Source organism: Rhopilema esculentum, chromosome 18 (assembly GCF_057945365.1).
Source record: "Rhopilema esculentum isolate cy_ngs chromosome 18, ASM5794536v1, whole genome shotgun sequence".
Classification (NCBI taxonomy): domain Eukaryota; kingdom Metazoa; phylum Cnidaria; class Scyphozoa; order Rhizostomeae; family Rhizostomatidae; genus Rhopilema; species Rhopilema esculentum.
The window spans coordinates 6,095,711-6,112,352 of record NC_142832.1 but is presented as its reverse complement, the minus strand read 5'-3'; the positions used below and the strand labels follow the sequence as shown (position 1 = coordinate 6,112,352).

The 16,642-nt window shown below is 37.2% G+C and overlaps 1 protein-coding gene across 2 annotated transcripts in view; it reads right to left on the bottom strand.

The window, feature by feature from the left end:
* LOC135680819 (rho GTPase-activating protein 5) overlaps positions 1-15,138 on the bottom strand; it is a 28,261-nt gene extending 13,123 nt beyond the window's left edge. Inside the window, exons 1-4 of one of the 2 annotated variants that reach the window (XM_089113658.1) lie at positions 13,149-15,138; positions 2,462-2,579; positions 1,652-1,790; positions 1,147-1,342 (exon numbers count right to left, since the gene is read on the bottom strand). In XM_089113658.1, the coding sequence (XP_088969784.1) occupies positions 1,147-1,342; positions 1,652-1,790; positions 2,462-2,579; positions 13,149-14,920 (2,225 nt within the window). In that variant the 5' untranslated portion in view covers positions 14,921-15,138. The remainder of the gene's footprint in view (positions 1-1,146; positions 1,343-1,651; positions 1,791-2,461; positions 2,580-13,148) is intronic. The other variant, XM_065195019.2, reaches the window with a different exon arrangement.
* Positions 15,139-16,642: the final 1,504 nt, after the last annotated feature.

Genomic DNA, 16,642 nt, shown 5'->3' with positions numbered 1-16,642 from the left:
AAAGTGGCCTAAATGGTGAATTTGTTTACACTTTTATATGGGTAGTGATTATCCAAAAGAAAAATGAGACGCAATTGATTGGTTCTGCATTTACCAATCATTGTCGTCAAAATGCTTGTTTCCTGCGTTTTATAGGTTATTAAAAAAGCGGCTCCACACTAATCTGAAAATATCAGAATCCGTTAAAACAAAAAGAGCACATACACACTAGCTTGGAAACGACAAAGGCTCAATCCCTAATGAACTAACAAATTCCCAATAATGACGTGTTAGGTCAGCCACTTAGTTCAAAGACAACTTATCATCAGACAGCAGATTCGAGCTAAGATAAACTTTTCCTCGATAATTTATCTCAACAAAGCAAGCATGCTTTATTCAACTTTAAGCAATCAAAATCGAAATCCCGATATCTTTCTGCTAATCAATTCCCGCTAACAAATTGACTCATAATAGAACAAAAAGTACTTCTAGCTGTAGCACGTGTATCCACACAATAAGTGCTGCACGATGTTGACAGCGCACGAACAAGGATAAAAACGAAAGCAAGAGGTCATCCCAGCGTTCTGTGTTAAATCCCCATTTGTTCGATAAATAAACAACGTTGCCAGTTTTGGTAGTTCTGGCAATGGGGAAGCATGGGGGCCAGGGGTCTTGGGACCAAGAGCCCGAGACTTTCGTCTCTAAATATATCTTTAATGGGTTCTTACATTAAAATTTCTAATAAGGATGATAAATTTTTGTACCCTTGAATATTCAATTGTCTGGGAAACGTATAAATTCTATCAAAGATAATAATTTGCACTGGCAGAAAAATTGAACAAAACCTCAAATGAAAGAGTTAAAACTCGGTTTTCCGACGCATCTATCTTCGAAAAACAAGAAAGTTTCCTGAAAACCAACCAAATACTTGTACTAAGAGGATAAATTAAATTTCACTCAAGCCAACAAGACGTAATGTTCAATTTTCTTAAAAGAATCAAAGAAATAACGCCTAGAAAATAATGTTGAAACCTGCAAGCAAAACCAGGGAGGATTAGAACGAAAAAACTAAAATAGAAGTTTAATGTTGAAGCTTGAAAAACATTGCAATGTCTAAACTAAAGATATACTAAAATAGAGAGGAACGAAAAAAAATGGACAACTTACTGATCAGCAAGGTTTTGTCCTTCTTGTCTCAACATGAAATTCGCATCCTCATCGCGAACTGATTCACTTGCCAAAACAAGAATGATTGGTAGGTTTAAAAATGCTTCGTGCTGATTGTCCTCTGAATCTTTAAGGAACTTTAATGTTTCTTTCAGATAATTCAACGAGTTTTCGCAGGAATAAATCGCGAGATATCCTAGAAATGAATTCAAATGCCAAAGCTTTAGAGTAAATAAACAGGTTTTTTAAGAACTCTCTTCACAGAAAAAGCCAACAGCTATAATACCTAGAAAAAAGACATACATGTATCTTAATCCCAAAAAAACTATTGAAAAGTGACGTCAAACTAGTACCCAGGTCTTTGATATTTGTTTATTATCTGAGTTCGCTTGTTAAGATTCGTTCTATTTTGTTATGGAACAAGCAGTCTCTCTGGTGTCAAATCTTCTCATTGAGAATCAGAGCTAATTATTCAAGGATTTATTTTTATTATTACTCTTCTCACCTTGAGCTCGAAAATCAATAACAGAATTGACCAAAACATTTGGGTCTTCAAATGAATCAGCACCAATCACTTTCAAATCCAAAGCATAAATTTGACCATCGACAATGTACTCAAGACTGTCACTTGAAGAGCTTTGCAACTGCAAGATAAACAAAGATCATTACGAATAGAAAAAGAGTGCATGATTCAAATATAATATAGAAATCGTGTTTAATATGGAGCGTGTCTCCTGGAACAAACATAGAAAGCCTTAAAATAGTTGATTAATTTGGAGGTCGAATTTCTTCGTTTGGTGGTGAACACGAAATCTTTGAAAATGAAAAAGGCCTTGAAGCCAAAAATCAGTTTCCCATCTATACAGTGAATACATTACAAAAGAATACATTTCTCTTTTTCATTGTTATTCTCCAAAAAAAGAATTTCAAACCATTCCAAGTTCTTGTATATGGTTCTAGACCAGTAGCAGCGCCAGCTTCTACAGAATGGGATGGTAATGGGCGTGACCTTTTAGAGACCGCGCCCTTTTATCGCATTTCAGTGCTCTGCACCAGTCATGAAAATATGGATCTATCAGTGAATAAACTCAGCGAAATTTTATCACTTTTCAGAAGAATCATGGATTATATCCTGGGGTTTGTTCCCTCCTTCCTACCCTCTGTTACCGCCGCCATGAACGATGACAACACTAAATATGAATGGCGTAACAATTCTATTCATCGTCAGAGGGGGAGTGATCATATTTAAAAAATCACCATTGAAAATCAGGATTCTCTAATTCAAGTTTTATTTTATATCAATGACAAAAGATACCTTAATTTTGTTTTCTAACTCCTGAGCGAGACCATTCGTTCCAAGTACAACTATTCCAATTTGCTCATCGTCATCGACATCAATAGGCAGGTCATTTTCATACGGATTGTACGCGGGTCTGCAACAAAAAGAACACATCGTAAATATGATAAATGCACAGGGTCTCTACAGTTATCAGCGGCCATCTTAGAACGTGTATGACGTAACAATAGCACTCTATTGTTGCTGTTAACGAATTGTTGCTGGCCGAGAAGACAAGTATTGCGTCATAGAAATAATTACACAAGGTAGCTCAATGACCAAAGAACATTAACGTGGGTTGCCAAAAACAAAATTCATAATTACAAGGAACCACGTTCATTCTCGTCATTTGAAAATAGAAAATCGATTATGTCGGCTGACGAAGGGCCATGAACGGAAACGAAAGACGGAACGATCAAATTAAACTTTAACAAAAACCAAATTACGTCATAGACAATGAAAACAACAGAAGTGTCCTTGGTTCTACAAATGCATGATCATTTGCAAACGCCCCTTTCACCTTCTGCACTGTAACCAAGTGGTCATACGCAAGCACCGCGCAGCCATTGGGCTAGCAGGGGCTATAGCCCTTCCACTTTTTTGCGAGAATTAATATATGTTGGAAAATTTTTTGGAAAGCTAACTCTATGTTCTAACACAACATTGAATAGTATACCCCTAAGAAGTAGTAGTTTTTCTTGACTGGGGACCCTTTTTGTTCATTTTCTAGGTGTTTTTCTTGATGTCTGATTATCTTGGGGACCCCAAACTAATTTGATCTATTCTATAGCTATTGATATCTTCTCTGAACCAGACTGTTTATTGAACCCCAGTAGAAATGAGCCAGTATAAGGGGCGTTTTCCGGCATTTGAGAGGGCAAAAAATTTCAGTTACGCCCTTTTCAGCCCTCCCACATTTAGAATGGTGTGCGGTTCCTGGTCATACGGCTAGGACATTAGAAATATGTACACATGGTTCAAAATTTCGTTAACATCGTAATAAATACAAATATATATATAGGTTTGTATTAGTTAGGGCATTAAAGCGTTCGGTCGCAAATGATGACGCCAAAATTTGGAGACATTAGTACAGCACAAACAACAAGAAAATTTTATTGGCCAAAAAATTAACTGCAACTACAATCCTGGACATAAAATGTTCTTATAACCCCCTCCTGTTGTAAAAGTCCATGTGCGCTAACACGGAAAGAGTGGTGAATTTTGAATTATATCATGTAAACTACCCGGCAAGTGTTTAGGCTTCTTTGTCAACGGGGAGACCAGGGTTGTAAATATAAATGTCTTTTATTTCCATCTTGAGGTGGACTTTTCTAAAGACCCTTTGTTCTAGAATAAGGTACCTTCTAATAATAACGCAATTTCCTCGTTAATCAGCCCCTTTGACAATGCCTACAGCAACAAGGTGCCCGCCCCCACTCCTGGAATGCTCCCCACGCAAGAAGTAGGTACTATTAGATATACGTGAATACATAACCGGAAATTTTGCAACGACCAGAAATATTCAATATGCTTAGATAGACAAAAGGGGTACAAAAACAAAAACAAAGCAGCACCTTGCCGGCCTGGTCAGGTTCGTTTTCAATCCGATTATCTTCTAAAAAATGCTCCGCACGACATTATCCTTGTTTACGAAATACACAACTTATTCAAAAACTTCTTATGCAGGATAACGTGTCGTCATAGCAATCACTTTTAAAACAGTTGTTGATCTCTTTCCCACAGGCGTAATTCACAAAAAATCTAGAGGGAGGCCAGGGGTTGCAACTTGCTTAGTTTCATAGAAAGGTGCAAACTTGACTCCAATTCAAGACAAGCTGCCTTTTCAATTTGTATAACTTTGCCTACAAATCTGAAAGAAGAAACAATACGAAGCTGATTTAATTTGTTTTACAGAATGAACTTTACAGAATTTAATGGGAGCTGCTATCTTCCCTTATCTCCTTGTCATCTTCTTTCATTCGTTTTTGAGGAATCTGCTTATTACGGAACAAATTTAAGGTGTATATGCCCGACAGCTCAAGAAAAAAACATTCATAATTCACAATATTTGCTAGAAACCTTTCTCCAAATAGAGGGGCATAATTCAATTAATATGACACGTATAACTTGCTTGTATTCAAAGTCTCTAATGGCAAATGATGAGATTAGTGTAAACGGACCCGGATATTTTTATTCATATGTTTAGCTGTGCTCCATTCTTCTAAATAGACCCATTTATAACCATTGATTATTATAATTTCAACGTGAAATGGTATATACAAGGTATTAATGAATATTTCCAGAATATGTGCCTTCCAGGAACCTCACACTGAACTTATAGTTGCAGTGTAGGAATCATGCAATTTTGGCTATCAAACTTAATGTAAACCATATATGTTATTAGGTCAAAAAAAATCATGGAAATAAAATTGAAATGGCTCAAGATCCAAAAAAATTTGAGGAAATTGGGGAAAAGGATCACGGCTGTTAAATATTAAATGCCATTATATAAATGCTCACTGCAACATGTTTCCCTACTGCGGAAATAAGTCATAGGTTTATTAAAAACACGCTGCTTCCATGCACGCAAAACAAGGCTATACCACAGGCAAGTTTGTAAACAAAGTGGTTTTCTGTTCAAAATGACGTCACTGGGTGATATGGTTACTATTAATAGAAACATACTATCATGCGATATAAAAGGAAATTTATCATCAATATCCTGTTTGATTAGTTCACGTGACCATACCAAAGGGTGGAAACCATCTGGGTATTGTTTTTATCATTATCATTTCAGGTAAACAGCAATACGTGCTTTTGCAAAAAGTTTACCTATTCTGTGTCTTGGTGCTATTGAAGTGATCTTTTGCTCTTAGATATTTTGTTTTTACGTCAATCTGTGTCAAATGATGTGTTGGATATCTAATTATATTTTCTACAAATAAACATACATTTCACAATTGATCTAAAAAACTGACTTACAATTACCTTCAAAAAGTACCGCAAATCCTTGAGTTGCCCCCCCCCTCGTATAAGCCATAGACCCTTCAAATAAGGGCATGATTTTAGTTCATGATATATACATATTAAGCGGAGGATGATAGACTAGAAGTAACAAAGCATTTTCACGTTTGCGTTGTCAGTATTAACCTGAGATATTTGTATGAGGCCTTTAATATAGTTTTTATAAGCCCCGCTCTTGCTTGAGTCTCCCTATTAATTAGCCCCCATGCAAAAAGTATCGAATAAATAGGCCCCGAGGGGGCTTAGGCGATGAGTTGCGGTATCTCTTTGTCATAAAATATTACCCAATAGGCAGCTTTGCCTTCTCAGAGAAGAAAGATTTGCTTCCCAGAGAACCATTTGTTGATATATCTAAGATTTACACAAAAAGCAAGCATATGTCAAGAAGAAATGCTTTAGCCTTGGATGATCGAGACCGCGGCAAAGTGGAATTATGGTGCAGACAAAACAGATACAAGAAAAAGTCGGGTACATGAACCTCTATGATGTATTTATCTAGAGTCATATTAATTCTAAGTAAGCGGATTGTAGAAGTATCCGAAAAACAGTTCAATGAGCACTGTAAACAGTAAACCAAAACGAAGCATATGTGGACACCTGTTACAACAAACAAATCCGCGCAGAGCAGCTGATGTCATTAGCTCGTATCGAGAATTCATATTTTGCGTCATGTATGCCACAAATTGGTCTAGCAGCTAGCTTTTCTGCTTCAATATAACGAACAACAGCTTTAGCTTAAAGGCTCAAAGTGAAGTGACAGCTCTCGAAAGGCGCGATGGAGAAAAGTCAAACCACTCTTGTGTCAACGAGGCTGGCTTCTGATTAGAGGCCAGCAACCTCAACATTATTTGGATTAGCTACACAGGGCCAAACCATCGTGAGGTGGAGAGCGAATTTGAGACAAAAACACGCTGACTTTTGTGGCTGGTAGGAAAGTCGGACGAGTTATGACTTCGGGCAGCATACCGCAGACATGAGCAAACAGAAAACCTCTCAACCCTGGAGTGGGTCAAAGTTAGCTTTTGGTCGATACACGCATGCAGCAGCCGTAAGGAACTCAACTGAAACTTTCCATCTTTTTCTAGGCGTGAAAGTTATGGAGGATTTTCTGAGTCTAGAAAAACCAAAACGCTTGCAACACTTGCAACTTGCAATCACATTGAACACTTGCAACAACAAAATCGAAAGCTGGTAATGTAATTCAGGGCCTACAACCATTCCTAGGCCTAAAAACAAGTAACTCACTCAACGACAAATAATTTCTCAACAAAATCAGTCTATTATCGTAAAGGGGGCAACGAATGTTATGATGTCTTAACGAAAAATTTGATTCATGCATGGATTAGGATCGAATGGAATAGATCTGAACAAAATAGATTTGAATCGGATGGAATACCAAAATGGACACCCGACTGGCAGCATTGAAGATACTAAGACCGCTAAAATCTTCTTCCTCTGTGATCCCTTTTGAGCTAATCTGAAGGACTAAATGAATTATAAGGTTTTCAATCATCTTTCTTTGAGATCACGAAGAACATGGGTAAAATCGTAATCCTGTAGGTCATCAAATTGTAATCTCCATTTCAAATTATTCTTATGCAACAGCAAGAGAGGCTAGAGCTGCAGGGTGTATTGCGTCGACACGGGGGCATGGGAAATGATTAGGGAGTTTGGCTGGCAAGAAACTGGCGTCAATGGGTAATATAAAACATTCAGGAAGTTGTTATTAGGCAAAATTGCGTCACTCAAGGTGGTTTATTGACAACTGATTTCGAGTTCGAGCATTGGGAAAAAGTTTCCGCATAGCAGTATAAAGGATAACTGGACTTCAGATCATATTCTTTAATAGGATCATTTCAATGAATTTTATAGAGAGAAACACCCTGAAAAAAAAGTATGAATTTGAATGGAGGGTCAGTAAACAGGATTACCATTAGAAATTACCTAGAAAATAACCTAATACCGTATCTTGCTTTAATTCTGTTAAAAATAAACCTCTAATGGGACGTGATCACATCAAAGATACAATTTTGGCATAAAGAAATAAGAATAAGGACTTAACAAGGCATTTGGTGGGAATTTAATGATATGGTTCAAACTAATGAAGTGGTTATAGTTTTTAAATTGAAAAACTAATTATAACTCTGTGTTTTAGAGTCCTGAACAAATACGCCTTTTTTAAAAGCCGCGACACAATACAGATATCTTGTCCCATCCCAAGAGAACGTACAAGAGAAGAATTTACATGAAAATTCTATTCATTTCAAATATCGAATTGCTTCACTTGAATTTAAGATTTTGTAAAAGTTATTCGAAGGATTATTCGCCAAATTTCAGTCGAAAAAGAAAGGCATCGGAGATCATCTGTAAAGGCAGTTCAAAGGTAGCTTGCTCTTTGTAGGGGCTTTTTACTCAATTGCAATTAAACCTATAACATGAATCTTTAATAATCTGATAATGAATCGGCTCTTTCTCGTTTGCTTTACTATTGTGACGCCTTCTATCGCGCAACAGAACCTGCTGGAAAGAGCATTTCGGCCTACTTGCTTATCACCAACAAGCAAAACCCGACTTAAATACAGCAACCACTTGAAAATATGTTTTCACCCTTCAAGTGAAATTAAATCAAGGTCAATGAAATATATACAGAATATATTGATGGGTCGGAAGCTCTAGTCCTTTTTCGCACTGCAATTGGGCTGTTCTGTCGTGAAAAATGCAAATGAAGGAAGTGCTTGACCTTTTCGAGGGTCTGGCATTGGGAGGGGGCAGTATAGTCAAGTGGCTCGGGGCTCGGCCCCATTGAAAGACTCAGTGAGCAGCTTCTACTTTTATCTATGGCTTTTTAATATATTTCTCAAGACCCCGTTATCTCATGATACTTTCTTACCCCTAGGAAAAGGCCCAATCGTAATGTCCATACAAAGTTTTGATGAGAAATTAAAATATTCTTTTCTTAATTAATCTCCCGTACATTAAACAGGAAAGTTTCTTGAAAAACTATAGAAAAATATCTTTACTCGGCCTAAGTAGGAGAACCTCTTCAATGAACATCTAGTGTCTCACAAAAGAACCTCCAGTCCTGCACGTATGTCCATTGCGAGTGGTATTCACTCCTGTGAATAGCGTACGAGACTTCTACGAAAGATTTCCAGGGATTTCTAGATAAAACAATAGGATTTTGACCAAAGGAGTACACAATTTTCATGGAGTGATTTGCCCATCGACCTATAGCAGAGACAAAGGCTAAAGAAGCCACAACACAGTAGCTAGATAAGAAAGCCATTTCTGATGTTATCAAACCGTGTAATCGAATCAACGTCTCTGCAAAACCGAGAGCAAGTAACCGCCACTATGTTTCATCTTAGAAATGACAATGAAAACATTAGAATTTTGGGGGAGTTATTTGAATATTTCTCAATATGAATATAATTGTTGAATACCAAATATAGTCAACAATACCATATTCTTCCATTTATCCACTAAACATTGTTTTGAGAACCAAACAAAGCAATTTTCAGTGCTCCCTGACGGAGAGCTCAAAAACAGGAGAAAACCGTAAATTCACTAAAAAAGTCAAACATTCACGTTGAAGCCCAGCATTTTAGCATCGACTTGGGCAAATCAGAACAGCTGAAATATGGCAGGTGTCACAATGATAGAAAATAAATATCTTTGCTTCACGCAAGTGTATCGAAAAGAGAAGTCATAGAAACTTGTCTCAGCCGGAAACAATGGGCGCATGTAGGGGGGACTTTAAAGACGCATTATTGGGGCATTTGGATTGAAAATATTGAAGCATAGAGTTAGGGGGTCACCGGGGCCAACCATCCATTATTTCAACAACAAAAAACTCTTACAAGTTCGATCTAAAAAAATTTCAAAAAACCTCCTACAATGCGTTTTCTTCATTTTTTTAACGGACCCCCTTCATTTTTTACAATGCTTCATCATTTGAACGGTAATTTGGCATGATGTTTACCAAAAATAACCACAGACGAATAAGAAATCATCAGTTGAAAGGACAACTGATTGATGGGCATGATCAACTGATTGAAGAGTGTGATCAACTGCTTAATGGGAGTGATTGGATGATATATAGGCGTGATCAGATGATCTGTGGTCGTGATCAATTGATTCTTGGGCGTGATCAATTGACTTATGGGCGTGATCACTTGCTTGATGGGTGCGATCAGATTATTTGTGGGCGTGATAAAGGTGTATTCCACGTCCCTTCGTCCTAAAGACTGTCAAGACAACAACTTCGCCGGTTATGAGCTAACAAGCAGGGATTAGCGTTATGAGAAGACACCAGAGTCGTAATACCACTTTATCTTGCAATCAAATGCAGGTGAAATTCACAAACAAACATCTTGAATGATTGAACACCAAGGCCTACAACAAGATTGCCGGCTACAGCTGACAACAAACAGATCTTTAGAGAGCAATGCTTCTTATGAAATCAAGTTACATTAGTAAGAGAGAGCACGAGAAAGCCTAACAACGGGCATGGATTCCTATGAATCTAAGACAAGTCTAAAATCCAGATTCCTGTTATACCACAGTGATAGCTTTTCGTCGAAGAAACTTTTCGTATGTTTATAAGAAGATGCACCTCTATCAAACCACGCAGTAAATAGTTTTGAGCGAGACGAATTCCATGAAATCATATTTCAAAATTACCTGCAGTCAACTAAAACAACTTCGAAACATATCACGGTTGTTAGTCCTTCAATATATTGTTACTCCCAACCACAGCGACCAAAATCATATTTAAAACTTTCTTTTCACGACCTTTATACTCCTGTCATTGATACTTAAGATGATGTGGCTTTATTTTTTGGATGGCTATTAGCTTACATCAATAGGACAGAAAATTTGATTACCAAAGCCCGCCCATCTGTAGACCAAATTCATTAAACAACATGATACCTCAAAAAAACGAAATTCATTTTTCCGGACATGTGAGATAAAAATGAATGCCATATCAAGAAACAGTTTTTTCTTTCAAAGACCAAAGAACCTTACACATGTTAAGGTTCCTACAGCTCTGAATGTGCTGGCTGTTCGGTTGAATTTCCCACATTAGATGAAATATGCAACGTAGGCCTGCTGAGCAAAAAATCAAGTATTGTTTTAGATACAACAATCCAGCTGATCCTGGGTTTCAACTACATCCAGGAAATCATTAACATAACCAACAATGTAAAATGCTGTGGCACAAATCTTTTGCTTTCTTTCTACTTTTGATCCACTTAATAATCTCCTTATCACAAAACTGTAAAAGGTGAGTTATTCCAAGACAATCTTTGGCATAAATTCAAATGCGAATTTCTGAAACTGTGAAAATTCCTTTGAAGCATTTTTGAACTGTCTTGTAATGGATAAAATACCGAAACAATAAATAAAAATGTGGAAAACTTAAAATTGGGACTGGGGTACGTTAACAAATAAAACCTTAATCTGAAGCCAGGAGGTATCACGTTTTTCGAAATGATGTTGCTGAGGTGGCTATGATGCAGACATCCAACAGAATAGAAGAAATGGAAGAAAGGACCCGTGAGAGCAAAATTGAAGGGTGGATCTGGGTTATGAGTACATCCCAGCATTCCCTGCTAGTCTGCCACTGCTACAAATGAAATCAACATCAAACTATGCTATCAATGAATGTTTTGGGTCAAAATATGGATTATCAGATGAATGAAGAATATGATATAACTGATTATAAGTGTCCGACAACTAGTCACAATAACACTAGCCAAGCTAGATCACTGGCATAAACAGGGTGCCTCTTTTGATAATGAAAAACATCCCAAAACCAACCAAATAATAAAAAACGTTCTCTATAGGATTTATTGCCAACTAACAAAGCTTGAGAAACAACAAGATAAGATTCACCTGCCTACAAAATACAGCAAATAGGTGCTTTATGGAAGTTTAAATGCCTAGTGGCTAGCAAAATGATCTTTATGATGAAAATGATAAAATAATTCATAAAAAGGGCTGGATTTTTATCTGTGAAAATCCTTACTCTACCCTCATTATACATTTAACTACTGCTTGTACAACCAAAAGGCTCTCCAGAGCTTGAATTTGAATAAAATCAAAATAAAAATGCAGTGAGCCTGCTACAGAAGTCACAAACAGGGGCGTTGCTAAAAGGGGAGGTTTGGAGGGGTGCTGTACCCACCCCAACACTGTGGCATGGCAATTGAAGGATTTTTGCCAGGCAAAAGAAGTAACTTTTGTACTCTTCCTGTAACCTTTTTGCAACAATTGCAATGTATAAACATTTCTGTATTAGTTAAACTTTCAAATTATGGCATTAAAGTATGAAATTTGAAACAGAAATGTATAAAACAGCATAAAAGAGTAAGCATCTTTTGATTACACCCTCTAAAGAGTGTGACACACCCCTTTTGTCAGTGAAAATTCATCCTTTACCCCTCCAAAATATTTTTTGGCTTCACCCCTGGTTACAAATTGTCTAGAGTACCATCAGCATGGCCATTCACGTACAAAATTGAACTAAACTCAGCTAGAGACCTTGCTGAAAGTGCATGGAACACACACCAACTTCATCACTATCATAGAATGTCAGCATGGCAAATCAAAATAGCAAACATGACACCATTTTAAAACATCAGGTAGGAATATCTCAGCCAGGTGAGAAGATTTTCACCCTAAATATACGCGTGTAGCAGTTGAGAACATTTTCAGTGACAATACTGGAGTTACCAAAAAAGGGAGCAATTTTGGTGTACATGTAATATTATTTGGCACCTAGCCATATTTGGGAGATTAAATTGTAATAATAGTCTAAATCTTCTTACATGAAAAACTTCCTGTAAAAACACAAGACTGTAATTTACAGAAAACTGATATACCATAGTTTTATGTACCATATCTGAATAGCAGAACAACCAACATGACAAACAAACTAGGTGGGGTTGAAACAAAAAATATCTTTAACTCTTTAAAGATAAGAGGATTTATTCAAAGTAGAATTAAAATTTAAATGAAAAAAATCCATAAAGTAAATGTTTCCATTAATGCAATTATCTTATAAACTAGAAAATTATCTGAACCCCATCTGACTGGTTTAAATAAAAGGATGAGAAGAAATTTGCAGAAAGTTTCATAAAATATTTTCAATAGATAGAAAGTTCCCTCATCCTTCATTACAAACAGCTTGCTTCTTGTAACTCAGCATATCTTGCATCATTTTTCATGATGGAAGGCTGACCTCCATAGAACAATTAAACTTCAACCACAAACATAGCATTCAGTATTTTCCTTGTTTTAACAAAAGATCCACAGTACCCAAAAGGCACAAAAGATTGGCAAACTGAGTCAAAAAACTTAATTCTATAACAATTAATGAAATTAGCCTTTTTACAAAACCATTCATGTTCTGAAGGAGGTTGATAATATTGGCTGTGAGTATTTTTCACATGCTGTGGTCATGCAGGTTAACATGGGTTATTACAAAGCTACAAATCTTAATTTGCATAGACCAAGAATGGGGATTGACAGACTGAAGGACTGTCACATGCAAATAATCTCTCACTGAAAAATTTCAGTTTGATTATTCTTGTAATCTAGCAGAAGAGGTGATTGTAAGCATTTAATTTTGGCTTACCTGTGTGCTGTCATCTCCACCACATCTTGCATTAATCTATCCATACATTTTTCAGGACCACTTAGGCACCTTGTACTGCTCTGCATGAGTGCAATGTGATTGAACAGCAAAATATCTCGTGCATTTCCAACATATTCGAGCTTTTTGTATCGATCATCTCCCTCTAAATGAGCATATATCTCCTTCATTTCTGTCTCACTTGGCCTACGATTGGAGTCTAATTTCATAAACTTCGGTGCTGCCTCGAACAATAATTCTTGGAACTCTACTTTTGCAGCCAATGTTATTTCTTGTAGATATTTCTCAAATATTTCTTTTCTTTCATGTTCGTCGAGTCCTTTATATGATTCCTCGTTCGACAGCCACAAATATGCATCACTCCAACTCGTGCCTGGTCTAATTTTTGGCGTAAGTTCCAACAAATTCCGAAAATCAGATTTCATGCGAATTTTTTTGGCAGATTCGATTAGTTTTTTCACGTGCCTATCAAAACAAGCTCGCGACCTTTCAAGGTGTAAAATGTCAACAGGGATTCTCCGATCTGAATTATTTAGTATTTCCTCTCGATCATTCCAGTGAACATCGTTGGGTAAATAACGAAAACGTTTATCGAATAACTTGTGATTTTTTATTGCCTGTAAACATTGATCCCACTTCCAGTCGTAACTTTCAATCATTTGAAGTGTGGGGAGAAGTTCGTCGAAGGCCTCAGGAAGATCGACTAAATACTCGTTCAGCTTTTTGTCTTCGTAATGTTGTTTAATTTTCAACACTTGTTTCTTAAAAACTTTTTCAGCCTGTCGCGATCCCGCCAAATAGATATAACGATTAAAGTCTTCATTTTCTTGCTGGGAAGTTTTGAACTGATCCCAGGGTATCACAGACTCAAGATCAGTTATTGTGCTTTTGACCAAGCTTTGGTAACCATCAAATGCCTTGGCAAGAATCTCTTTATTTGTAAGAACCCCATCGCTATAATGAACAATTCTTGATCTAAACCTTCCTTTTGACTCGATCATTTGAGCAAGAATTGCGAATCCTAAATCAACATTTATATTTTCAAAAGCAGAAGTCTCGATCAATGGCACGGACAACTTTTTCGAGTGCACGAATTTATGAGCTTGTGATAGTAAGGTTTGATCAACTTCGTCACATTTTGTCGCGACCACAACAACTGGTTTTTTGGTTTTAGTGATACCGCTCAACGCTGATGACAACAAGTCTTCCTGAACCTGTACTTTTATTGCTTGTTCAGAAATATTTCCACTTACATCATAGACACACAAAAAACCATCGACGGCAAATTTCCCATCCTTTTCAGGCATTCTTATTTGAGTGTAGTCGTTTTGAAGGGCAACTTGGTCTCTGCTTATATACATCAATTTTCCTGGTGAGGCCAGTTTTGTTATTGAACATCGCTTAAAATACGGTGGAAGCTGACCACCTCTGGTTAACGGAGTATAAGATGCATCATCGAAAAATTCTGTTTGTTCAACAATGTTGAAAACACAGATACTGTCTTCAACGGATTTCGAGACACTGCCCCAGTACAAAAACTGATCATTATTTATAACGCTTCCACTGAAATCCGAAGTGCTGTAAACAGAAGAATGGTTGCCATAAAATTCATCCTCAGCTGGCCGAACGAATCTGTTGCAAAGACACGACTTCCCAACGCCATAAGCAGTTCTTTCTTCGTCGATGCCACTAAGACCTAGGACACATATGTTGAACGTCCTAGTGGCCTTGGATCTTTTCGCTTCGAGAGCCATACCACAAAGTTGCAGGCCATCAAACGGTAGTTATCCTAATTCTTTCGCTAACACTACATAGTTAAACAAACAAAACACCGTGTGTCACCGTCTGAATTCGAAAATATATATTATAATTGTTAAAAATGTAGAAGACACTCCTCTATTTTCATACCTTCAGCCGACTGCCTCAAGATGGCGGATCGATCACGTGACCGAAACATCCGGGAAGTTTACTTCTGAACAGACGTCATAGGCGTCAATAAAGAAAGTTGACAACATTTTCGGACTGGCCAACAAGCTATGTGCCAGCATCTAGGTTTACTTTTGGCTCATTTTCAGCAAAGGCATCCAATATGAAGTAACGCCTTTGGGTCAATATCGATTTCAAACAGTGGTCTGGGACTAAAACCAAAAGGTCTTTTTACACAGTATCGAGTGTTGAATTTTCAAGACTTCATAAGTTTGAAGTAATGACAACGTCACTATGATTCATTTGAGCCAACTTTTACTTATTCCTGGAATGTCCCCGGGCCTTTCTGGCTTGTGGTTCAGAAAGAGATTTGTTCAGACAAGACTGCTCTGATTCCTGATTCTGTTATTTCTGACAAACATATCATATAAACCATTTTACGGCCTCTAATGTCCTCACCCAAGACATTCATTTACAATCTCAAATAAAGAGCTAGGTGTTCATCAAAGTATATGTTTTATCAAGTCATTATTATTGTGCAGGCCCGTCGGAACAGGGGGGGCTGGGGGGCTGGAGCCACCCCAATAATTATCAGGCTGTAGTATATTTCCTTTATAAGAGTGTACTAAATGATAAGGAATACAATGGGCAGCCCCCTCCCCCCCCCCCAATATGAATTTCGTTCCGACGGCACTGTTGTGTGAAGGATGAAACATTGCATTTGACCCAGCGTGTATCTCAATAGGGGGGAATGTAATCGTCTCGAATGGAATGTACAGGATCTTGCTTCGTCGCATAGATGATCTGCACAGAAGGAATTACTAATTGTCATTTAGACAATAATCTCCATTGAGAGGTAAATTACAGTCAGACAATGGTATGTTAAGTGTTAAAATTAATGGCTATAGCCTTGATGACTACCTCATTCTCCAGGCAATAAAGGCTGTTGATGAAAATGAAACAAGAATGGATTATTGCATCACTGCTATGATCACGGCAATGGAAGCCCAATTCGTCATCTTGAAGGATATGTCTATCCGAAGAGAAATGTAGCTATGAAAACGAAAAACATGTGTTCCAAAATTGGGCTTTTTCCTTGCTTGCATTTTTCTTGTATTCCTATTGTTCGTTTGCGAGTCACGCTATTTAAAGAGAAAGGAAATTTGCAATCCAGATTTCAAGTCATTCACATTTGCTTCAATATAAAATAAAAGGGCTTTAATCTTCTTCACGCAATGCTAACATGAAAAGCTTAGAAATCTGATAAAGCAAGATTCCTTCTTCGGCAGTTTAATATAAATGAGAGAAGATCGAGGGCTTAATGGTATGGCTAAGTCGCATATCATCAAAAATTTTGCCTTCGGAATTTTGAATTTTGATAATACAAAAACTGAGAGAAAATTAAAAAGCCTATCTTACTCGCAGAAGAACAGTCGAATCTGCTTGATCACAAGGCAATTATTTTGTGACTCAGAATGGCAGATGCTCCACCAATGTCTGCCAATGCTGTGTCTTTCAATGGACATAATGTAATATCTAAGCTGCATATT